Below are 25,579 nucleotides of genomic sequence, written 5' to 3'. Positions count from 1 at the left end.
CGCCCCCTGCCCTCCCATTGGCCGCCTGCGTGTCCCCCCGCGCTTCCTCCTTTCGCTCACTGGCTCCTTCGCAGTGACGTCTCCGCGCGGGCGCTCCTGACTGGCCCGAGGGGTGCAGCGGAGGCGCCGATTGGTCGCTGCCGCTGCCCCTCTGACGCTGCCCGGCGCTCGCTTCCTGAGGCGGCGGCCCGCCCGCGCCGCCTCCCGTGACCCGCGGCCGCTCCCAGCTGGCGCTTCCCGGCGCTTCCTGGCTCCATCCCGCCGCAGTGAGCGGCGCTTCGGGGGGCACGGGCCCGGGACAGCGGGGCTCTCTTGTGGCCGGCCTGGGCCGCCCTCCCACCGCCATCCTGCTGCCTCGCAGGCCGCCGTCTCGGGCGCAGGATGACCCCTCCGACTCACTGGGACTTCCCGGTGGAGCTGTGCTGCCGGCCCATGGCGTTCGTCACGCTCACCGGCCTGGACGTGGTGTACAACGCCGTGCACCGCGCCGTGTGGGACGCCTTCTGCGCCAACCGCAGGGCCGACCGCGTCCCCATCTCCTTCAAAGTGCTGCCCGGCGACCACGAGTACCCCAAGTGCAGGACGAAGGTAGCGAGCGTCGCCGGCCCCGGCTGCGCCCCGTCCTGGCGGGGTCCCAGCCCGCTGCCCCAGCAGCACGAGCCGGCGGTGGCCCCGGGAGCGGGATGCGGGACTTGGTGGCTCCCTGCGGGGAAGGGCCGTGCGCCGGTGTGCCTGGTGTGCAGCCGGCTGGCACCGCGCTCTGCCGGACCCGGGCTGCCTCTTCCCCCGATGTTGGAGGGGAAGTGTGGGAGCTTCAAGTCAGGGAGACTGTGAGGGCGAAGGGGAAGCCGAGGGCGTTGTGATGGAGCGCTGTGAGTGCGTAGGAAACCAGGGTGCCCCAGCTGATGAACCAGAAACAGAGAAAGCCCGTATGGTTTATTTTTTAAAGTACTTGCTACTCTTCTACGTAGCATTAAGGCTCCTTGTAAAATTTGAGCTTTAATGAAACCCAGAGTTTAATTTTGGAGAAACTAGATACTTGATTTGAGTGTATTCTGAAAAAAACCCAACCTAACCTATAACGCTTTTTAAACAAAATGTTTCACTTTAACTAAGTGAAACACGGCAGAAGGAAAATCTCTGCCATTCTCTCTGCTTTGCAATGACAAGCTAGGAAACAATGTCAATGAGATTAACTATTGGAAAACTACATAATTCCATGATGCTGGCAAAGGCAAATAATCTAAACTGGTGTGCCCTTGTTCTGAGACCACTGTTTTCAATCGAGCCTAGTATTTCACGGCAGTGTATGAGATATGCTCCTGAACTTGACCCTTTTCTCCAATCGTCTGGAATCTGTTGTTCTTTGCTGTTGATATCTCAGATATCAGGTCCTGACGCCTGAGCTATTGAGGGATATGGCTTAATAGGAAGCAAAGGCTTGAGGGGAACAATGTTACAGGAAAGATGACAAACATATTCTTAAGTGACAAGAATGTAGAGGCAATTCACTTTCTTCTGCTATAAATGTTTGTAAATGGATTTTGTAGCTTGCTTCAATATCCTCAATATTTTCAGAGGACATCCTATGAGTGGTATATTCCAAAAGGAATCCTGAAGACTGGTTGGATGAACAAACACCTGAATTTGGTTCCAGCACTTGTGGTGGTATTCTATGAACTAGACTGGGATGAGCCGCAGTGGAAGGAAAAACAGTTGGAGTGTGCTACTCGAGTTGAAATTGTCAGGTAGATTTTTTTCGCTTGGTTTGTAATATACTGCAAGCTAATATAAGTGTGAATTGCAAAATCTGTTTGCATTCTAGAACATATAATTTTTTTTTCTTAAACACAAATTAAGGGGAACTTGAACTTTGCTTTTTAATGTACAACTCACAGTAAAAAACTTTTTTAATGGTTTATTTGTAAAAATTACATAAGTAAAAACAGCCCCTGAAATTTTACTTGCTAAACTCAGCACAATTGTTCTGTCCCAAAAGAGAGAAGACAGCATTCTCTGAATGATGGAGCATGTTGTTGTGTTTGGCCTTTACACCTATGTAGCATTCTTCCAGTGCTTCTATCTAGACTGAAATCTTATTTTATTCTGATTATTCAGAAATAAGAAGTGAAGCCTTGACACTGTGCTATGTTGTCTTTATTTTAGGCAAAGTTTGCAGGGAAGAAATACCAAAGTTGCTGTGGTTTTGATTCAGAAAAAAACACCATTGCCCCCAGGTACTTGACAGCTCTATGCACAGTTGTGGAGTTCTCATATTTCAGAAGGCTCGGTGGACTGAGCCGACTGGTTTGTCACATTATCTGTGGTTCTTCATTTGATGTCATCTACATTTATTAAATGCACTGTGACTGTAGGAAGGTGTAAGGATAGAAAGAGCATTCAGGGCAGTTGACCCTAAACATTTGATACTTTTATCCCTGACTTCTCCCTCTTAAGTCCAAGTGCATTTTTTGATACACAGGATCAAAGATGGTTTGTATAGTAATACATCTGACCTGCCTTCTTGTAAGCAAGTTGCATTTTAAACATTGCTTGAGATCAGGAAAACCAGTGAAAGCATTGAGAACTTAGAGGGAAGGGTATTTGGTACCTACAGAGGTTTTTCATCTAAACTTGGTTTTAATCAATAAAATTTTGGAGCTATGTGGAGCTGTGAAATGTGATACACTTTAACCTTACATTTCTGTAGAGCTACTGGGTGCTTTCTAGTGTCTGGCAAACCATTTTTTGTTTTTTACTCTACCTGCTGTATGTGTTTGTTTCTTCTGGACGCTATTGTATTTCTCAAGACACAGGATATTTAATTCTGTGACAGATGAAAAACTTATATCATACTTGTAGTTTTTTGCTAAAAACTGATAGAAAATTTCTGCAATGTGTTCTGCTGGATGAAGGATGGAGTACTCTGAAAGAAGTAGGAAAGAATGTGCTCTTGGTTTTATCTTTATGATTTTCAATACTGTTTAGATCTTTAGGTCTACCTAAGGTTCATAACCTGACCTTTAAGCTTTTAGAGCTAGTTTGACATGGCAGCACCACATACCACTTACTTGCGCTTTCCTTGACTTCACTAGGGGAAGATGTTATTGCATCAGAGAGGGCAGCAGCTTTATGTAATGCTTGTGACCTTTCTGGAAAATCACTCTTTGTACTTCCACACACTGATCATCTTGTTGGCTATATTATAAGGTGAGTGTAAACCCCTGTCTTGCTCTCTTTGCTGACCATGGGCTGGCTTACACGACACCAGGCCTGCTGGCACCAGATGGTGCACACTTGTCTCAAAGGGGAAGAGGGATCTCTGCACAAGAGTTAGCAGAGCTCACTGAAGGGGCTTTAAATTAGACTTAAAGTGGGAAAAGGATAAAACCAGTTTCACTAAAGATAAGCCTGGGATCGGCATGCCAGTGTTGGACTATAGGTGTGCTAGCGAGGGCCTTCATTCTGCTGGCTCAGTGGAGGTAGTGGATGGAAATGCATGCAGTGCTGTGTCCAGTTCTGGGCACCTCAGTGCGAAAAAGACATTGAGATGCTGGAGTGTGTCTAGAGGAGGGCAATAGAGCTGGTGAAGGGTCTGGAGCAAAAGCTTTATGAGGAGCAGCTGAGAGAGCTGGAGTGTTTAGCCTAGAGAAGAGGCTCAGGGAAGACTTTATTGTTCTCTACAACTACCTGAAAGGAGGCTATAGTGAAGTACAGGTTGATCTCTTCCCCAGGGCTTCCCTTCAAGCCATAGGATGAGAAGAAATGGCTTAAGTTGCATCAGGGGAGATTTAGATTGGATATCAGGAAAATTTTCGCCTTCACAAAGGGGTTATCAAGCATTGTTACAGGCTGCCTAGGGAAGCGGTTGAGCCACCATTCCTGAAGGTGTTTTTAAAAGACACATAGATACTGTGCTCAGGGAGAGTAGGATGGTTTAGTGGTGGATTTCGCAACAGGTTTACAGTTGCATTTGATGGTCTTAAAGATCTTTTCCAATCTAAACAGTTCCATGATTCTAACAGAGGTGTTGAGAGAGGTTGTAAGTTGAGATGACTGCTATGTGGCACACTCATTGTAGACCAGCTGTGAATGTTTTACCTGTTTGCTGGAATTCTTTAGGTTATTCTGATGAATTCCACACAATTTTGTTCCTCTGTGAGGTTGAGTAATGACAGTCAGAGATGCTGCTTTTAAAGAAATGTGATTAGATATCCTAAGATGTTCCCTTTCTTGAGTCAGGTAGAGGTAAAGTGGGCTTTTCTACTTCTACAGTGGTTTTGGCCCTGCTGGTTCTAAACGATTTTCCTTACAAATGTGTTCCTAGGTTTAACTCTTAGCAGGGTTTTGGTTTTTCCCTCCCCTCCACTTCATGATCTTGTCGTTCTCTCTTTCTATATATGCTAAGTGGCATCTATCTGGTTGCAAATATTATGTCTTTGTCATTTTATACATTTCTTGTGCCTTCTGTTTTCATATTTACACGAACTACAACTTCAGATAAATTAGGAAGGCCTTTCAAAAACAGATTGAGGAAAACTAGACAGTCTTGTGTAGATCTAAAAAGAAGGGCTCGAACTAAGGCAAATCATGGTTTACTATAATAAGTTTTTATTTTTCCATATATTCTCAGGGAGAGTAGGGGTCACAGTCTGAGAGGCGAATTCTTCTTTCACCTTCATATTTATGTATGAACAGTGTAATTCTCAACATTAATTGATGCTGTTATTGAATCCATGCTGCTCACAAACTGCCACTGGAATCGATCAAAATTAAGTAACCGTTACTTCTAGCTTTTCTTATTTTTTTCAGTGCTAAATTGAGAATATAACAACAGAACTGGTACTTCAGCCTTTGTTTCCTGCATGTGTCAGTGCTGTTGCATGTATTCCTCTCCTGGATTTGGATCTTGTTCTAGTTGATTTTACTCCTTACAGCTTGACCATACAGCATATGCTCTTTAGATCCTCATATATTGCATTTGGTGTTCTTGTCCTCTTTGTGTTCTCCTCCTGTGAGTTGCCTTGGGCTGTTTCTCTTGCAGACAAGTTCCACTGTTACCTCTGCAGCTGATGTAGCTGTTGATGTTTGGACAGAATGATGAAACCTAGTCTGTACCCTCATAATTTTATTTACTGCTGTTTTTTCCTTCCCACTCCTTCTCCCACAGTCCAGCAAATAAGATGCTGTTCAGACATATCCTGTGACCCTCAGCAAGGTTTGCTTGTTTTGACTTAGGGCCATCTCTCCACTTTCTACTGCCTTGCAAAAATCAGAATAGCTTATCGTCAGACTATCTTAAATACTGGAGTTCATTGTATGAGAAGTTAGTATATAAAGCTCTCAAACTTACTTGTTGTTCTTCTTACTACCCCTTTTGTGAAAGGTTTTTGTCTGCAGACTTACCCTGTGTGGTGACTTAAAGAAGAGTTTAGTAATATCACAAGGTCCTTTGCCAACACTGAAATAAACATGATTAAAAGTAACTTATTTTGAAGAACTTCAGAATTTCTTTGTATGTGGGAGAAACTTTGTGAAACTTATGAGCAACTTTGTTGCAGGTTGGAAAATGCTTTTTATGAGCATGCACAGACTTACTACTACACAGAAATAAGAAGAGTTAAATCTCATAAGGAGTTCTTGAACAAAACCACTCATCAGGTAATGTTACCCTATTTTGAAATACTGTGGAAATTATATCGCATGCTAAAACATGAAAATAAGAGTTTGTTGCTTAAAGGTTTTTATTCCCCCCTTCCAATTTGAGGTGTTCTTTCTTAATATAGGAAGTAAATCTGGTTTTATTTTCTGCAGTTTAAGCTTTTATTTTGGTTGGGTTTTTTCTTACATTTGTCTTCCTCACATCTTCCTCAGAAGAGCTGCAGGCCAAAATTAAGTTCTCAAATTAAAAAAAGAAAAACTTCTCACTTATCTACATGGTTTAACCTATTTGAGTGGAGTATCTTAAGTTGTGGGATGTACTTCCCTTAGATATTTTGTACTCACAGTTGCACTTGATTTCAGTTTTTAACTTTTGCTTTTCAAATCCACTCAAACACATTATGTTCTGTTGTGATTGCCAGCTTCCCTCTCTTGGAAGCTGGAATCCAAGTGGTGAGCTCCAAACCACAATCAGCTCTGTTGGCATAGAGATTTTGAGGTGTTACAAAGCCTCTCTCTTGTGCCAGAGTAACAGGCTTTGAATAGATGAAATCTGTTGAAAGATCACTGCTGTGTCATGGTGGCAGAGAGAACTATTAGGAAACAGTTGCACAGTCAGTTTTTCAAGTCAAGTGCTGTGTTATGTAAACCTCTGAAGTTACCACCTGTATCTCTTTGTACGTAACAAGGTGTGTCTGGGTGTTTGTGAATGATGTACACTGGTTGTGTTTTGCAGCTTTTGTTTGTTAGACACCAGTTCAAAATAGCCTTCTTCAGTGAGCTGAAACAGGATACACAGAATGCCCTCAAGTAAGACTTGTGTTATCTTCCCCCATCCTCTCTACCCCAAATTACTGCTAAGCCATGAACTGTGACAGATACTTTCCTGAATGCAAAATTATTTAAACGCATACGTAAGGGGGGTAAGTTCTTCACTGGGAAGAATGCTCTGATTGGAAGACTGTTTCTCACTGTCAGCAGTCCTGTTCTAGAACTTTATTACCATGTGTGATTTAACTCTGATTATTCCTGCTTAGGAATTACAGAACTGCATATAATCTTGTGCATGAATTGAGGGCTCATGAAACAAACATGCTGGAAATCAAGACCATGGCAGGATTTATAAATTACAAGGTAACAACTGTACTTCTAGTCATTGACAACTGTTACTTAAAAGAAAAAAGTTGATGCACCTTTAACAGGGAAAGGCTGTAAAGTTCCATTTTATATTGCTTTTACAGAGATGGATTAGAAATAGTTATCATTGGAACACCAGTTATGCTCAGACTTGCAGAGACTTCTGAATTCTACACAAAAGAAAGATCCTTAGCTGAAGCCTGGGATTATCTTGAAGGATTTGAGTTCATTTGAGATGCAGTCTTCTGAAAGACTAGACTCTAACTCTCACTCTGTGCAAGGAAAATGAACACCAGGGCTGCTTGTTCCTTGAATGTTTTTGTCTTCTTGCAAAGATTAGGCCAATATAGTTCAGTTGCTTCTTGATAGGAGGAAGAAAGTAACTGTCTAAGAATCAGTCCATACTTCTGTGGTATTTTGGGGGCTTTTAGGTAAAGCAAAACTATCCCACCATTTACAAGAATCTTGGAGTTGGATTCCATCAAATTCCATTTGTGGACTGCAGGCTTCAAAATAATGGTCTTTCTAGAGGCTCTGAAGATCCCTGTTATATTTGGCAGTGAGTTATGCACTCTTCCCTTGATGTCTTGGGGAAGAAGGGGATGATCAATAGTATTAGATGAAATAGAGCACCACATTGTTTCAGGTGTAGTACATTATGGTTTATATCTACTTTTCTCTCTCTGTTTTTTATGCAATTTTTGCTCTTCAGAAATATGTAAAATAAGTAGGGGGAGGGTGTGTGGGGGGGTCGAGTGCTAATCCTTAGCAGCCTAACAGTGGCTTTTCATCTTATTTTTATTTTTTCCTAGATCTGTCGCCTCTGTTTTCAACATAATACTCCACTGGATGCTATTGCACAGTTCAGGAAGCATATTGACCTATGCAAGAAAAAAATAGGAAGTGCAGAACTGGCTTTTGAGCATGCAGCTTGGATGTCTAAACAGTATGTTTTTGCTTAGTAGTGTCTTAGATAAGCAGTGAACTTCAAAAGGTTTACTTTATACAAAGTATAAAGTAAATATACAAATACACAAGTTCTTAGTTCTCTAAGTGATACACAAGAACATAAAATACACTGTTGTTCTGTTTTGCATCAATCATTAACTACTTTTCTCTTTGAGTGAACAGAATATGACACAAATGCAGCCATAGAACTTAGACGCAAAAGTTCAGAGAAGCATAATCTGTCTTAAGAGTAACCAGAACTTTTAATTGTAGGGTACCTTTCGGTTCAAATTGCTGTTCTGTACATAATATTGGTTATGAATGTTTTTTTAACAGGTTTCAGGCTTTTGGTGACTTGTTTGATGAAGCAATTAAGCTGGGATTGACAGCCATTCAAACTCAGAATCCAGGTTTCTATTACCAGCAGGCAGCCTACTATGCACAGGAACGGAAACAGCTAGCAAGTATGCTTTGTAACCATGATGTAAGTTGGGAGGGGAAAAATGCTTGGTAATTAACCAGATAGTGAATTAGCTAATGTAGTCTTAAATGGAAGTGAGACAATCTGTAATATGTGTAAATGAAATCCATTTCATTTCAAAGGGTATGTGTCTTTGTGATGCTTGTTAACATTACCTGTATTTGTTATCTATGGAAAAAGTTGCCCCAGAACAAATGCATTTATTACAAATAATTCTGACATGTTTTTAAATTTTTTTTGTATACTTTCTACATCTCTGGATGCTGGAAAACTCACTTTGTTTTTCCAGTATATTTATATATGCACTGTATCTGGTGGCTTATAGGAAACAGAGAAACAAGAGCATTAGTATATGGGGGGTATTGTTTTGGTATTTTTCTGGCACCTACCTGGCAGAAAATGAAACATGAACCCTTTTAATTACTGTATTTGAATTTACAGTCCTCTGTGACATATCCCAGTCCAGACCCCCTGGAAACGCAAACTGGAGTGCTTGACTTCTATGGGCAAAGAGCATGGCGGCAAGGAATATTAAGTATGTTTCTGTGTCTTGCATCTGTGGAGTTTGCACAAACTTATTTAGCTGCTTATCCTGCCAGCTGACTTAGTGGGCATCAGCACATAATCCCTGTTCCACTGAGATGGATGCAGGGCTGAGGCCTCACTCTCCTGTTAGCTGGTGGTATGACTTGAGCAGGTGTCAGTTGGAAGCACAGGAAATGTGCTTGATCTCTAGAATAAGTAGAAAAAGGAACCTCAGGTTTTACAGGTCTTCAGCAAAGTTGCATAGGTGTACAGCAGCTCTGCTGCTGCTTTGTTTCTATTGCTGCCTAAGCTACCTGTAATCACCGTGATGCAGGAATCTGACTGCAGTGAAATGTGATCCTGGAAAGAGAAGTCAGGTAACTGGATGCAGCAAAAACAATGATGTTTGTGAACACAATTGTTATAAATTGATCCTGCCATCCATGCTGTATCTTGTCAACTGCACATGGCAGCTTGGGACTGGGGTTTTTGTTGTTCTTCTGGAAAGGTTTTTTTGGTTTTGAAATGGATTGAGAGGATGCAATGACTGGATTTTAGTCTAAGAAAGGAATTTGATTTTCCTGTTCAGGAGGATGTTTCCTCAGAATTTCAGACTCGGCATTGTAACAGCTTTGAACTATATATGAATGTATATACAGTTTTGAGATCTTCATTGTTGTCTGTGGTTTTACTTCCCTTTCTCCCTTTTCCATTTGGTCTTCTATATTCTCTGCGTATTCTCTGGGCTTTACCACTTTATCACTGCCCTCTTCTAAAGGTTTTATTTCATTTACTGTCGATACAGTACTGTCTAACCTCTTTCATCTTGCAGTCTTACTGTTCTAGAATTACTTAAAATCTACTGGTGAGGTTAAACAGTTTAAGATGAAGAGAAACTTTACGTGTCAATATATTAAAGTTTAGGGTTTTTTTTATTCCAGCAAGAGTTTGTGGTCTTTTAAAGCCCTATACAGTTCTTAATACATTGGATTTCTCTATTGCTATAGAAATATAAGCTTGAATCCATACTTGAGATCAGATTGGAAAAGGGCTAATTTGTCTTGACATACGCACTTTAAACGTTAATAGATGCAATATAAGGACTAGATGGTTTTACTGTAATTTGCTGATTTTGGGTAGATTCTTTTAAACAGAGGGAAAGATAGTTCTGTTCTAGAATTTCCCTTCTAGGGAGATATATCTGCCTGTGAGGTAAAAGAATGTGTGTGTGTGTTTGAGTTGAAGCTTGCATTGCATATGCTCACAGTATAAATAGTTCCCTTTGGGTCTGGACAGAATTCCAGTTTCATGGATTTTTTCATTGTCTGATGCAGGCTTTGATCTTTCTGATCCTGAAAAGGAGAAGATGGGGATTTTATCCCTACAGCTAAAAGAGAAAAATGTCCTTCATTCGGTAAGTTTTATTCTTAAAAAAAAAAATCTGTTTTTTTAACACGACCCTGATGTTTGCATATATAATGATATCAGTAATGGTTTTATCTGCTAGGAGCTAATAATCACTTTGTTGAGTAATGCTGTCGCACAGTTCAAGAAATACAAATGTCCAAGAATGAAAAGTCATTTGAGTGAGTATAGATAATCAGATGCATTTTTTAAATTGGATTTTGCAAAGGCTTTCAGTAATGATCTGTGTTGTTGTTTTTTTTTTTTTTATCAGTGGTTCAAATGGGAGAAGAATATTACTACGCTAAAGATTATGTCAAAGCTTTGAAGTGAGTATCTTTCATGACTGCTTCTTTTACATGCTATCTTCTCACTAAGACCCCGTGACTGCGATGGAATAATGTTGGAAGCTCGTGTAAGATGCTCCTTGTATCTGGCTGTGATTGAAGCACAAGCTATTGAGTCTATGAACCCCACTTATATTAAAGAAAGCAAAACAGATGAGTCAGTTATTAGAGCATAAAAAGTTCCTGCTCTGAGCTGTTGTGGGAGTTTGCCATATTGGGCAAATATTATCTATTTCTAGCTCACTGATTGAGTGCTGCCTGTCTGTCTCTCCTGTTTGAAGTAGAAGAGATGTATTTACTGTTGTTAGTAGCTGACTGCACTTCACATGGAAGAGAAGAGAGGCTGCAATAAGCAGGTCAATTTGTTTCAAGCCTGATTGTTCTATGAACAAGCATTTTTTATGTTAGGTAGATTTTTCTGAGGTAGGCAGAAATCTTTGTCTTAAATAGTTGAGAAGGGTTAAAAAAAATCACTTCTCTGCTTTGCTAGTAACAGCGGTCAGTATTAGGAATGTGTTAACGTGTGTGGTTTTGCCCGATAATGATTGATGCATGTGTTGTGGATGTTTGTAACTCTTGAACGGAGTAGGGGATAGGAAGTAGGAGAGAAAAGAAACATCTTGGCTTAAGGAACATTAAATTTCTTCAGTTTGGAAGGGGGTTTGGTTTGTTTTTCTAAATACTTAATGCATATTCAATAGTAAGGTGTATTTTTAATGCAATACTGGACGAAGGCACTTCTGTCCAGTTGCTGTTTTGCTAGTTCTTTATGTGAAGACAGATGAGTTTTCTTGTTGTTCTCTTGTGAAAATTTTTCTAGCTCAAACTAGAAAATTCAGGGAATAAGTGTTTCTTTATCATAGTTTCATGCTATTTGCAACAAATCATTGCCATGTATGAATAGCAGACTTAACTTTAATCTAGCACTTGTATTAGTGAAGATGAATTTTGTCTTAATGATACCAAATAAATGCAAGCCTCTAAAAATATTGGTGAGCATAACTTGTTTTCTCTCAACTTTGCTGTGTTGCAGGCTCTTGGATTATGTTATGTGTGAATATCGCAGCGAAGGATGGTGGACCCTCCTCACTTCCATATTGACAACAGCACTCAAATGTTCATATCTGATGGCCCAGCTGAAAGATTATATAACCTATTCTTTAGAGCTACTGGGTAGAGGTATTCTTTTAAAAAATACACTCGGCCTATACAGAAAAATTTAAGTACATGTATTTTGAAATATGACAAATCATTGTCAGACACAGTGCTTACAATGCTTCGAATTATTTGACTACAAAGTAACTGTGTACTTGTGCTGGATTTTTACTACTTTCTGCGGTACACTGGAGTTGAGTTTTCTTTCTCTTCTATTATAAAATTCCTTGCATTCAAATAGATTCTGTCAGGATATCTGAGACACAGTTTCATTTGAGACTGTTCAAATAATGTAACAGGAACTTCCTGAACTTTGGGATGGGAAAGAACTGTAGTATAGCTAAAAGAGAAAAGCATTTTTTTTTCTAATAACAAGGCTAACATGATTTTTCTGGACTTTAATGTCCCAAATATGCTTCTCCCAGACTTTTTATAGAACTCCGCTGATGAAATATGCGTGTGGGATGTTTTAGGGAAAAAACGTGGCATAGGATGGCTCCACAGTAACAGTGCAAGCACTCTGGTCCATGTAATGCCTGCTCCTTGACATGGCAGAAATAATCCTTTTGGGCGCTAAATCGCTAATATACCACTATTACAGCTGGTGTGGTAGAAATGGGTTTGCATCTTCTTATAGCTAACCAGGCTACTCTGCTTTGTATTGAAGAGTAACAAATGGTGCAAAGCCATCTTTCTTCAAGAAAAGAATGCTTATTTTAAAGAGTCCTTGTTTCTTCCTGTCACCATCTGTAGTTGTTTTTTCTAGTAGTATCTGAGCTGGCCTCTTTGCATGTTCCAGACTTTTCTATGCTTTCTTTTGTTTTTAAATATAAACAATAAGAAGCTATAAGCATTATTCTTCTGGGGCTTTGCTCCAATAAATCACAAAATGGTTGTCTAACCAAGAAATATTTGCCTTGGTTCTAGCGAAAGTAAGAGGAAACATTTAAAATGGGAATGTACTTCATTACTGGTTAGACAGATGTCAGAATTTTTTTCCCAGGAATGTGATATGTGAAAGATGCAATCTGAAGGAAAGATTTATTGTTAAATTAAAAAAAAAAAAGTAGAGACCCTTGCTTCTGTCTTGTAATCTTTGTTTTGTTCTGTTTATTAGCATCTACTCTTAAAGAAGATCAGAAATCTCGAATAGAAAAAAATCTCATAAAAGTTCTAATGGTAAATGGTAGAACTCCTACTACTCCCTTTTAAACAGTCCTAAGAGTGGTCAGTGTCTGGTACCCTTCTTTTATTGTTCTCTGTAATCTTTTGCCTGCATACAGAATGAAAGCCCTGATCCTGAACCTGATTGTGACACTGCTGCTGTGAAAGCATCACAGAAATTGTGGGCTGACCGTGTTTCCTTGGCAGGCAGTAATATTTTTACAATAGAAGTCCAAGATTTTATACCATTTGGTAAGTAAGAAAGCAAATTTACACCAGATGATAAATTTGGATGTAGTTATACCTTGAAAATGACTAATTAGGATGAAAATACGAAGGGTGTATTAAAGCCAGCAACAGTGCTCCAGCATTGCTCTGTTCCTTGTCTAAATCTACAGGATAAGAAATAATGAGAGAAGTCAGTGATCTCTTATCCCTGATATGGATTACTAAGGAATTCTCTGCTTTTTGAAAGACTTCTGACATTCTGGTGTTCTTTGAAGTAGGACTCTGAGGAAAGAGGGCAGAATGTTTGCAAATACTCACTATTGAAAAGAGGGCATGAGTGACATTCGAGTGTACAGGACTGTCTGCTTTCTGCTGGATATCTGCATCTCCTCTCTTCTGCGAAGGTTTTAGCCAAGTGCTGAAAAGTGCCTTTCTGTGACAGTGTTAGTAGCCAAATTTGTCCCACTTACAAAAGAGAGTTCTGAGAGTATACACAGCCCAATTCTTGCCACAATTATTTCAGGAGTGTGCTTCTGGAATTTATGTTATAGTTTATGTTTAACACCTACTTCTTGTTTCTCTTTCTTTTTTTTTTTTCTTTTTTCTTTTTTAAATTCCAGTACAGTGCAAAGCAAAATTTCTTGCTCCTAGTTTTCATGTTGATGTTCCTGTGCAGTTTGATGTATACTTGAGAGCTGATTGTCCTCATCCTATCAGGTTCTCTAAGCTCTGCATCAGTTTCAATAATCAGGTACCTATGTTCTAACTATATCTGACCTAGTGATAGAAACTGATAATAAGAATGGAATAACATTTTAGTGTTTTTAAACATTAAAAAAAATCAAATTTTTTTCCAAAAAACTATGTTAATACTTAAGCTGAAAGGTATTTGGTTTTTTTTATGTATTATCTATCACTCTTGATGAGTACATTGATACTGGAATAAGACTCTGAAATGTGGTCTGATCAGTTCATCTGTTGTATCTGTTTTTTTCTATGAAGCTTGCTAAAGTTTCAGAAGGATCATTTTAATGTCTTATTTCTTGAGATTCATGAAGTTTCATTAGTATAAAGGATATCTTATGTCAGAGAATTGCACTGTAATTACTTGCTGGTCTAACTTTGGTATTGTGAAAAGTAGGAAGAACCCATAAAATTTGATCCAGTAACACAGAGCCTTAATATGTGCTATATTGCCATTACTCTCTAAAGATGTCTTCAGTCTGAATGTATCAACTTTTTTCACCACTCCTCCATTGTAGGATTACAACCAATACTGTGTTGTAGAAGAAGCCTATCAGAAAAGTGATATTCTAGAACAGTCATCACAAGGAACAATGTGCTTAGTGCCTGGCAAAACAAGAAAGTTCTCTTTCAAATTTGTTGCAAAAACTGAAGATGTAGGAAAGAAGATTGAGGTTTGTCCATTTGTTTTGTACCCTTCTAACTGTTACATACCATGAACTCAAACTCCAGTGTGCCTCTAATCTGGCACCAGTTAAAAAGTCACTGCAGTTCCGAATGTGTGAATTCTTGAAAGTAAGTATCAAGAGTGAGTGAAAGTATTGACAATGACAAAACACAAAGAAAATCACAAAAACTGAAGAATTGTTTCAAGAATTTTTTTAAACTTTTAAAAAAAAATATATGCAATACTTAAAAAAAAATAAGTGAGAGGTGGTATAGCACTATGGGAGGGTAGGAAATTGCAACCTATTACACTGCTTGCACCTGAACATGGATACCTTTTCCGCTGCTGTTTCATTAAATGAAATCCTGGGGTGGTGAGGTCCTCAGTCTCCAAGCTGTCAGAAGCTTTTTGATGGTACATGTATTTATGATGTTTGTGTACATTGGAAAACTATCTTCCTACAATAGGTGGTCAGAAGACTCACCAGTTGGTGTTTAAATTTGTGTCTCTCAGATCACTTCTGTGGATTTGATCCTGGGGAGTGAATCTGGCCGCTGTGTGATTCTGAACTGGCGAGGAGGAGGGGGAGATGCTGCCTCATCTCAAGAAGCCTTGCAGGCAGCACGGTCCTTCAAGCGGAGACCTAAGCTTCCAGATAATGAAGTGCACTGGGACACTTTGACTATTCAGGCAAGCACTATGTGAGTAACAAGTTGGAAGTATGTATATAATATATCATTGTGAGTCTCCTGTGAAGCCCTGATCACTCTGCTTAAGAAAATAGAAGTCTTGTTTGGACTTCTTCATACGAGCCTTTTAATATGTCTTTGCTTAACTGGGGATAAGATAGACACTATTCAGTTCTTTAGGACTCTTGGGGCTCCAGATAGCTAGAAGCACAGAAAAAGCTTGCACTGATCTCTGAGCATACCAAGTACAGTTTAGTTCTCCGCCTCACCTAACTTTGCCAGGCAGGCTTTTCCCAGATTTTTTGCAATTTAGGAGGTGTTACTGTTCTCTTACGAAAGCCATCACACAAGAATCCCCGAGAAACTTAATTTGTATTGAACTTATTAATAATGAAAAGAATGAAATTTGATTGTGGTTGATGCAGGTCCTTTTTTTCTTTCCTTACAGAACATCTGAACCATTCATGCTTATTACTGGGGTTCCAAACTGGTCTTTTTTTATCAAGTTGTTCCCATCATGTTGTTTTTCAGGAGTCTCACATCTCTTATTAATAGGCCACCAATTGTGGGAACTCTCTTAAACAATAGGATGTTTTAGCCTCCTTTAAACTAGGCTTAATAGCATGCTGTTTAAGAAACATACAATAACTGAGTCTTTTCTCTTAAAGGATTATTTCTAGAGTGCCGAACATTTCTGTTCAGCTCCGTCATGAACCCCCTGCCCTGACAAATGAAATGTATTGTTTGATTGTGACAGTCCAGTCACATGAGGAGACAGTAGCCAAAGATGTCAAGCTTACAGCAGGTTTGAAGCCAGGTATTTGGGGTTATTTTCTTTTAATCCAGCAGTCTCATAATTGACTCCTTGTTCTGGATGCAATGCAGAGAAATATAGTAAACTGTTTTCCCACAGTAACTAAAAGCCAAACCAAAGTGAAAGTTGGGAATGATGAAATACCAGTGGTAAGAACAACAGCTAACAAACTGGTTCAGTTATGATTATTTTAGCCACTGGTTGTCTGTGGTGCTTACATGGATATTTTCAGAATCTAAATCTTTTCAAGTTTGAAAGTAAATGTGGAAGCTTTTGTATTCCTTTCTAACTTTTTATTCAATTTGCTTGTAACTGAATTTTTTTTTACCCAAAGAGAGATAATTTTCTTGCTGAGCTGAAAGCACTAGACACTGCTAGATAAATGTTTTTTAAGTATAGACTTAGTGGGTTTTCTCTCACCCACCCTGCTTTTTTTGTTTTCCCTGCCCTGGACAACATGGTTTGGTTTTTAAATCACTTGAAATTTGGGGAGCAATGGAGCACTGAGGCAGTATTTCTTAGACTGCAAAGGAAAAAAATGCAGATATTGTATGTCTAAGTCCTAGCTATCTGTATGTAGATACTGCTGACTGTTTCCAGCATGTGAAGCCCAAATGTTATACTCAGTACACCTCTTTGTAGCAATTGTTCTAAAAGATAAAAATATTTTTAAGCCTCTAGCATATAGGATGCTGTATGTTCTGTATATTCTGAAGTAGAACCACATTTCTATACAGTTGTATGGTTCATTAAAGTCAGTTCTTGAAACTTGTTTAATTGGATGTTTGGACTTGGCTCCTTAAGCAGTGTTTAATAGACGGTCTTTGTTTTCCTTAGTTTTTTTTTTCCTTCCTCAATCTTAACTCTTTACCATGGGATATGCAAGGTCATTGTGGGCTTGCTGATTGCATTACAAGAACAATTGAAATCTGACATTTCAGTTATAGGGAAGGTGATGTATTTTCCACAGTTGCAACTCTTTGGCAAGGTGTGGCTTGTTTTGCTTTGAAAATTATCCCATGTAATTGCAGTAATGCCATTATTCTAGTTGAGCTCTGACCGAAGAATGGTGTCATTTAACATGTATACATTTCTTTTTATGTATGTTCAACACTGACTTGAAAGAAAAGTTTTAAAAATATGTGAAATCATTAAACGGTGCTCTTGAAAACAAAAGAATCGTGGAACAGTGAAACTTCCTTTCTACTTCATTATAGAGTACCAAGTAAAACTTGGATCACATAATCCTGTTGCGTTGCATAGATGGTAGGGAACATCTAGATATGATGTCTGATTTTTGAGATTTTTTTTCCTGGCCCAAAGAGATGAAACAATAAACTTGCAAGGGTGTAAATGGTTCAACTTAGATTTGACAACACCTTAAAATTTTTTATCTTCTGCTGGCACTTTTGAAAGATTCTCTCAATGAAATGAACTGTGTTAATTCCTCACGCATTGCTTTTTGAGATTGTTTATTCTTTTTAGTTATTGTTTTCATGCTTTAGTGATGTAAGCCTGTGTGGATATGAACACTGTTTTTAATCCTAGGGCAAGATGCCAACCTGACTCAGAAAACTCAGGTGACTCTTCACGGAACAGACACATGTGATGACTCTTTTCCTGCACTGCTTCCTGATATCCCTGTAGGAGACTTGCAACCAGGGGAAAAGGTCAAGGCTTAAAACCTTACTTCTATATTATACTTAAGAAAACAGGGACCAACTAATAAAAGACTCTCTTTGATAGACTTCAGTTTACTTTTGGATTTCTGAATGAATAAATTAAATACTTATGGCATATTTTACCTACTGTTTACATGTAGTTTAGTATTCCTTTAATGAGATCAACTTTAGGACTAAATTGGGGAATAAGATATGTTCTGGGATTGATAATACAGCTGGGAGATATGAAATAAGGAGGCTAATTTCAACTGCTGATGAAATGCGCTGCTAAATGGACAGTAGGTAATAGTCAGCAAGTGTGATTCAAGATGGTAGAGGATCAAATATGCAGGCTTTGCACTAATCTGAAGTTCTGACTAGTAAATTAGAAGTCGCTTATGTCATATATTACACAATTATGGTTCTTTTTTTGTATTGTTAAGTAACAGACAAGCATCTGGAGCAAGCAAATCCAGTGAAGCAGCTGGAGTTGTGCTGCTATGGTTAAAATCATTCACTGCATGATCCAGATCATACATTGTAGGAGATTCATTATTGTCAAAATAATGCCCATTCAGCTGTTGTCCTGTTGGACCAAGTCAGATGATTAACAACTTTTGGACAGCTCTAGGCCTAATTAATGTAGTTTAGATATAGCTCATACAGTCTCCTTTATTTTGCAGCTGGAAAAACCAATATACATCCGTTGTGGAACAGTTGGTGCAAGAATGTTTCTGTTTTACATTTCTTACTTAATCAACACTGTTGTTGAGGGGAAGGAAATCCTCTGCAGGTGTCACCGGGTAGGTTTTAAAGATGAACCATTTGCATTTTATGCAGATGAATTTGTGAAACACAAGAGATACTCTAAAATCTGTAATTTCTAGTATCTTAAAAACCTTGCCCGAAGATAGAATAAATACTAACTCAGCAGTATGGCAGCCCTTATTAGCATGAGCAGTTCCATAATTATTAGCAAAAGAAAAGTTTTCTGTATCAGTCTGTAAATATCTTTAAAAATATGTTCTTCCCTGGGGAGGATTTGGTTAAAATAATGGTTAAAAGTAACTTTACATTAGTAATCTTTGACATCAAGAGCATGGTCTTAAGCTGAATATAATTTTTTTTCCTCTCTTCTTGCCATCCCTTTTGTTACCTCTACAGGATGAAACTGTAACCATAGACACAGTATTTCCTTTTGATGTTGCTGTCAAATTTGTCTCCACAAAGGTACGTGTTTGAAAAGTTGTTCATGTTTTGGAATCACAGCACTTTGGAGTCACACTCTGTTTAGTTAGAAATAGTCAGAGCCTGTGTGTGTGTCTTGACAGCTGGAGCACTTGGACAGAGTATTTGCAGATATACCATTTTTACTGATGACGGACATCCTGAGTGCCTCTCCTTGGCCTCTCACTATTGTGACAAGCCAGTTACAGCTGTCAGCTTCCATGACCCCAGTAGATCAACTGGAATCTTATGTGGAGAATGGTAAGTTTTCTTAGAGTGTGTTCTCTATCAGTAGGATACTTCTTGTATAAATTGGGAGTAATAAAGGGGAACATTTTAAATAGTGTTTGTTTATTGAACTGTAAATAGAAGACAGCTGCTTAATACTTTAGTTGCTTGCCAGAATACAACTTGGACAGCAGCATGCTTTAAAATGTAGTTCTGCTTCACTAGGTCAACTAAATAGACTTGAATGATGGTTGGTAAACAAAAGTCTAAATGTAACAAACATAACGGAAAGCACCTGAAGTACTTTTGAAATGCAACTTCTTAGATATCCACATGAAAAGATACTCAATATTTCCAATGTTTCTGGGCTATATATATACCTTCTGTAATGCAAACACTTTACCATGAGAGAGAGGCAGTATGCAAAGGCCAGTGATCCATGTCCATGATTGCAGTCACAAAACTGAAAAATGTGAAGGGTAGGTTATAAAGAACAATCAGTAGTAAGCATCTTTCTTTTAATATTACCACAGTTTAGTAACTTATTACTTAAATTTTAAAAATTTATCTTGAAGATCTCAGCCATTAAAACTGCATCCATTAAAGAAGTGTGTTAGCTTTAAAGTTAAATAAATGGAATACTTAATAGTAGAGCTGATCCAAAATGTTCCAATGAAACATTGTCTTTGCATTTGTGGGCTCAGAGATGTGAATTATGTGTTCTATCAAAACTTTGGATCCAATGAGGTATTCTGGGTGGCTGCCTGACTGTGGGGCAGCTGTCCACTTGTGTAATCAAGGACTTGCAAGGCTCTTGTTCCTCTGTAGATTCAAGGGTTGCCTGGAAAAAAGCAATTCTTTCCCAGGTTCTTTAGTCTTCAAACTCTGACATTTCATCTTCAGCTTGTGCTTCATGGCTTCTGATTGATGCTCCTAAAGAGCTAAGTGCCAGGACATGTGAACCCTGTAGGTATTGACCATTCAGCTGTCCATCTTTTGGTCAATGTGGTTTTTTTTTTTTAATATGAATGATAAATTTTGAAAGACTGGAACCTATTTTCTTAGCACTCTCTTAAAATCACTCTCTATGTGAAAGGGTACTTTTTTTTTTAGTTCATTTGAGTGGAGCAAAAAGAAAAGAAGAAAAAGTGAAAACTCAGTTTCACTGAAAAGCCAGTAGGTTTTTCTTGTGTTCCTTCTCTTCCCCAGCTCTCATCCATTTGAGAGGGAGAGGGAATGTGTCCATGTTCATTTTAAGTTTCAAGCATCAGAAACATCTTATGCTGATGTCTTGGAATTTGCTGTAGAAGTGTAGAATTTGAATTGGCATTATTTTGCTTTTTGTGTGTGTTTATGAGCTCTAAATTTGCAATGACTCATTCTATGTGTACATTATGATGCCGTTCAGAAAGTAAAGTGACATATATTTGTATGTGTTACCCTTTCATGTATTGGAATACTTCACAATCTATTGGATTTATACATTATGTTGATATACTTTGCAAAGATCTTCAAAGGCCTTTCTGGCTGAACACTTGTGTTTGTGTCATATTGCATTTCTAGACTTGGTGGCTTAGACTGTTATTATGCTTTTATTTTAAACAAAATCTTGCTGATAGTTGTTTTACAGACAGGTGAGAGTGCCAGTGAGTGCTTTTGCCTTCGATGTCCTCCAGTTACTAATGCTAGTGGAGTGGCAACTGGATGTTATGTAATTTCCTGGAAGAGGTAAGCATCTCTTGGCCTTGATAAGGAGAGGAAGTAAGCTGGTTTGTTTTTGGGCATGAGAATGAGTTGTTGGTTGTGCGGTTTTTTGCGAGTGGGGAGGAGTGCAAAAAACCAAAAAAACAGTTTTGTGTTTTCCTGTAACAAGCACTGTCTAGACTTTGGACCTACTAATTACTTCTTAGTTTGTATACTTGATACTTTATACAGTATAATATTCAACATGGTCTGCATTTGACTTTTTCCTGCAGAAGTTCACCTGTGGAAAATGTACCTGTTGTAAACACAGTCATCACTCTACCACATGTGATTGTAGAGAGCATTCCCCTCCATGTTAATGCAGGTAATATTAATTTGGCAGCATACATTTCCCAATTAGAATTTTTAGGACTGCCAAAATTTTTACAGACCCCAGAGCTTCCATTTACCATAGCGAAATACAGAAAAGTGGTGCTGAATATTATGGAGCTAGAGAAAGAAAGCATACCATCACTTAGACTGCCTCAAGGCTTGCTCTTCTTTCCCCACTTGAAGGGAAGAGGAGGTAGGTAGCTACACAAATGTGTTCTCCTAAAAGCTGTCAGTGGAGCTGACATAATACTCAGCCTGTGTTACGTGGCAGCACAGCAGCTGGAGTTACCTCTGTTGATGCTGCCTTCCCGGCAGGTTTCTCTAGATGCCTATGGCAACAATTGTTCCATCCACCCACATGCTGGGTGCATCCCAGGAAGAAACAGACTGGAGAGTTGGAGATGTTTGTTGGCAGGTGAATTGTTTCTCTTCTAGCACTTCACCTGCACTAGAACAGGGGGGATTGAAATGCCCACCAAACACACATAATTCCAAAGCTTTCCTTGGCTTGGTTTTATTTGTACTGAGATTCTTCCACTATCCTATCCTGCTACACTTTGAAGGAGCTTCCTGACAGTATCTGATTAGATTCTAGTAAGCTGAAAATAGTTAGCAGCAACCAAAGTGACTTCGTAGTTAGTACCATTGGGCAGTCTTAGGGCAGCTGGGAGGTTTGTAGCTAGATGTTGAAGAAGTGGTACTGAAAAACTGTAATGAAATTGTGTTCTGTTATTTAATCTGTTTCTAAAAAAAAATTGTCAGAAATGCTTTAGATGCCTAGTTCTTGTATCTTTTTTCCTTAATTTTTCACTGGTTTTTTCAATAGACTTTTTTTTTTTTTTTTGAGTGGAACTTGAAAATGCATTTTGTATTTGAGATTACTTATTTTCTTTCCAAAGATCTGCCATCATTTGGTCGAGTCCGAGAGTCCTTACCTGTCAGGTATCACCTGCAAAATAAGACGAATTTAGTCCAGGATGTGGAGGTGTCCGTGGAACCCAGTGATGCCTTCATGTTCTCTGGCCTTAAACAGGTACAGAATTGTCACATCCACTGATCCTGCTGGTTTATCTGGTAGTGAAGAATACATTGATTAGACTTATACAGGTGTACAGAGAGGACAAACTCATTGTTTTTTAGATGTTTAAAGTATGGTAAATTCTGTCTGGAAGAATATATGGATGCAGACTCCATTTTTAAAAGGCCTAGATGGAAGCCTGGCCTGGAGCTGTTTGTTATGTCGTGTATGGGTAACGTGGTGTTTCAGTGTAGAAGCAATGGTTTAACTAGAATCAGAAATTAGCTGCATTCTTTCCAGCTTCAGAAAGTAACCAGTGTATAAATAGAAAGTGAACAGGGCTTTTAGATACAGAACTTACTTACGGTTGTGGCTTCCTTTTTTTAAGATCCGACTAAGAATCCTTCCTGGCACGCAGCAGGAAATGTTATATAACTTCTATCCTCTGATGGCTGGGTATCAGCAGTTACCTTCTCTTCATGTTAACCTGATGCGGTTCCCAAACTTCACCAATCAGTTGCTCAGACGTTTCATACCGACACACATTTTTGTAAAGGTAAGGCTGTGAGGAGTGACTTGTGTTTAAATGCTCAGATTCTGGGGACAACCACCCCAGCTCTGTTCAAAGCTGAGTGTCTCTAAGCAGACTAATATGTCCAGCTTGTAACAGAGTTACTTGCTTTGAACAATCTTGTGTTGTGCATTGGTGTTGTCAGCCAAAATCTTTAGGAAGTCTCTTTCAGTGCAGCATGTATTTGGTTACCACTAAATGAATGAGCTGAATGTGCTTGTCCTGTCCCTGTTGTTCTGTTCCATGTCTCACTCTGTAAAATGAGTTTTAAGGTTGCATCTATTTTGAGCATAGCAGAGTGAGCTAAATATAATCAAATACTTTTAATACCATAATTTGTTGCACTTCTGAAAAAAGAAGTGTTTGAGCAACCCATATGACTAAGTTCAGAGACACTGTAGCATCCCACACCTCCCTAAATAACTTCTAAAAACACGTTCTGTCAGTGAATCAGTCTAGATTTTTTTTTTCATAAGTGGTATAACTCTGAAGACAGTTAATCATGCCATGAAAAACAGGTCTTTTGACTTTTTAAGAATCATTTAAATCCATATGCCCAAAACAGTGCTTTCTCATTCCACTGCTGCTCTCTCCAGAGTATTTTGTTCATTTTTTATTCAGACTTTTAACAAGCAAGGAGCCCAAAGACTTGTTTATATGATTTGAGAGGAACTTGTTCAGACATCTGTAATCATGTTTCTAGGAAATGGGCATGGCATTATTTCAATTTTGTTTTAAGCAAAAAGAGATAGGCAGAACTTACTTTTTGAGTATGCTGTCAGTCACTGGCTCTTCTAGATTGGTTGTCAAGATGTCCTCCTAAGTAAATAGAAGAGGAATTTTTCCTCAAAAGTGTGGTGTTCACAAAACTCCTGTGGACTTTCAAGCTTCAGAATTCTTTGCTTTTGCTTTGGAATTGTCAGAACCTCAGAAAACCTTATTGTAAGGATGCCTTTTCTTCTTTAAAACTTCTTCCTTGCTCTCTCCTATCTCTAGTGATGTTGCTTCAATTCCTCCAAGAAACTGTCAGTCTCATTCCTGTTTTACACATTGATAATTAACAGCTTTCTATGCTGCAGTAATGCTCAGAGCTCTGATCAGCCAGGCCTTGTGCTGTGCTGTGCAGATGTGTATGGAGAAGGCATTTAACAGGGCAGTTGAGGAGCTGAGGCCTCTACCAAGTACTCACTGGGCCAAACTGAAATTCCAGTTTGATGTCCTTTGTGCCACTACTTGAAACCTTTAGAAGTAGGATAAGCTTAATGCTATACTTGGGTACCAGAGCTACACTGACAACACAGTGTGTTGCAGAGTTAGTTTCCTAGTAGTCTGTCTTTTCTGTTTAGGTGTGGGATATTTGGTTTGGTTTTTTTGAGGGGAGTTTGTTTGGGTGGCTTGTTTTGGTTTTGTTTTTTTTTTTAATTCTCTGTCTTTATTTTCTTAAAGCCTCAGGGTCGTCAAGCAGATGACAACTCAATTGCAGCTGCATAACTTGGAGACCTGTACCTCTGCACTTAAAGAAAATGGGATGTTGCACAGAATATGTAAAGCTCACTTTGGAAACATGGCTTTGATTAAACCATAAGAATTAAATTTTATTTTGAAATTACAACTCTTAGCAGAACTAATGTTAAAAAAAAAAGCTAGTGTTTCATAGACTTCTTTAAGGAATAAACATGTGGGGAAAGCTTGGTGCTTTATTTAATGGGAACATTCTTTTGAAGTTAATTTTGAATGTCAAACTCTTAAAAGTATTATTGAGGCATATTAAATGTCTTGAGTATTTAAGTGAAGAAATGCTAATTCATTTGACCAAAACTGAAAGATGTTTTCACAGTTAACAGTTCAAGTGCAAGGTTTGTATTTACTATTAGAGATTTACAACATTGAAAATTATCATTTTTTACAGAAGTTTGTCCTGTGCCACTTGTGTTGAAGACAGAGCAGGTTGTGCAGTAGCACCGTAAATGACAAATGGTTGCATCGTACTGTTGCAATTGAGCAGCTTACTAATCCTTTAAAACCATAACTCTCAAAAGGCACTATTTCTCCTGGGTAAGCCATACATCTAATTTTGAATTCAGCAGCTAGTCTAATGAACAGAGATTCATTCATACCTGTTGGACTATCCAACCTGGAGCTGATGGGGTTTGGGGTTATTTTTACACACACAGTTTCCAGATTAAAGACATGTCTTGATAGTCTCCTGCTGTGTGAATTTAAAAAATAGACATCCTACTGTTGTACAGCTCTGGACGAACTGGTGTTTAAAGTACAGTAAATTATGTATATATAAAAATTGCATTGTGAAAATTTGCTTTGTTTAACTTTCTAAATAATTACATTTTGATTGCTTGGGAAATACCTTATTTATTGTCAAAGTGAAGTTCTAATAAACTGCTTGTGACAGAGTACTTCTGGAACTGTCCTTAACTGCATTGCTTTCACAGTTGTTTCATAATTCTGATCTCACTTGTGGACTGATGCATCCATCTATGGCACTGAAGTTCAAAATAACATCTGTGAAACTTGAAGGAAAGCATGAGTAAAGTCCTGAAAAAATACATGTGAGGATATACTGTTTTTCCATGGAGTGCAGAGGTAGCTGAATTATGAGGGGTTTTTGCAATGTATAGGTGGGGATAAGAAGATGACTGACTAACTGTGCCAGGAAGAAGAAATGAAACCTTCCTTATTCTTTGCTTAAATGTACTGAACTAAGTGGCAGTCATGGAATAGGTATCTTATCTTTCTCTCTCTCTCTCTTTTTTTTTCCAAGAGTGGAAAATGCATGTCTTTTCCAGATATTTTTTTAAGTAGCCACTCAGGTTGCA

At 38.7% G+C, this 25,579-nt stretch overlaps 1 protein-coding gene across 1 annotated transcript; it reads left to right on the top strand.

Annotated features, from left to right (window-relative positions):
* Positions 1-185: 185 nt before the first annotated feature.
* TRAPPC11 (trafficking protein particle complex 11) lies at positions 186-25,165 on the top strand. The gene is made up of 29 exons (XM_032108567.1): positions 186-588; positions 1,579-1,748; positions 2,167-2,237; positions 3,096-3,210; positions 5,562-5,661; positions 6,398-6,471; positions 6,699-6,795; positions 7,611-7,744; positions 8,083-8,230; positions 8,669-8,762; positions 10,087-10,166; positions 10,260-10,338; positions 10,431-10,485; positions 11,537-11,682; positions 12,776-12,837; positions 12,942-13,074; positions 13,671-13,801; positions 14,313-14,468; positions 14,975-15,162; positions 15,819-15,967; positions 17,513-17,634; positions 18,309-18,428; positions 18,790-18,855; positions 18,957-19,113; positions 20,700-20,808; positions 21,057-21,148; positions 22,056-22,189; positions 22,563-22,730; positions 24,192-25,165. Exons 1-29 carry the CDS (start codon positions 382-384, stop codon positions 24,234-24,236), a joined length of 3,402 nt encoding a protein of 1,133 aa, XP_031964458.1. The 5' UTR covers positions 186-381; the 3' UTR covers positions 24,237-25,165.
* The last annotated feature ends 414 nt before the right edge of the window (positions 25,166-25,579 follow it).

Source organism: Corvus moneduloides, chromosome 5 (assembly GCF_009650955.1).
Source record: "Corvus moneduloides isolate bCorMon1 chromosome 5, bCorMon1.pri, whole genome shotgun sequence".
NCBI classification, from domain to species: Eukaryota; Metazoa; Chordata; class Aves; order Passeriformes; family Corvidae; genus Corvus; species Corvus moneduloides.
This window is presented reverse-complemented; position numbering and strand designations above follow the sequence as displayed.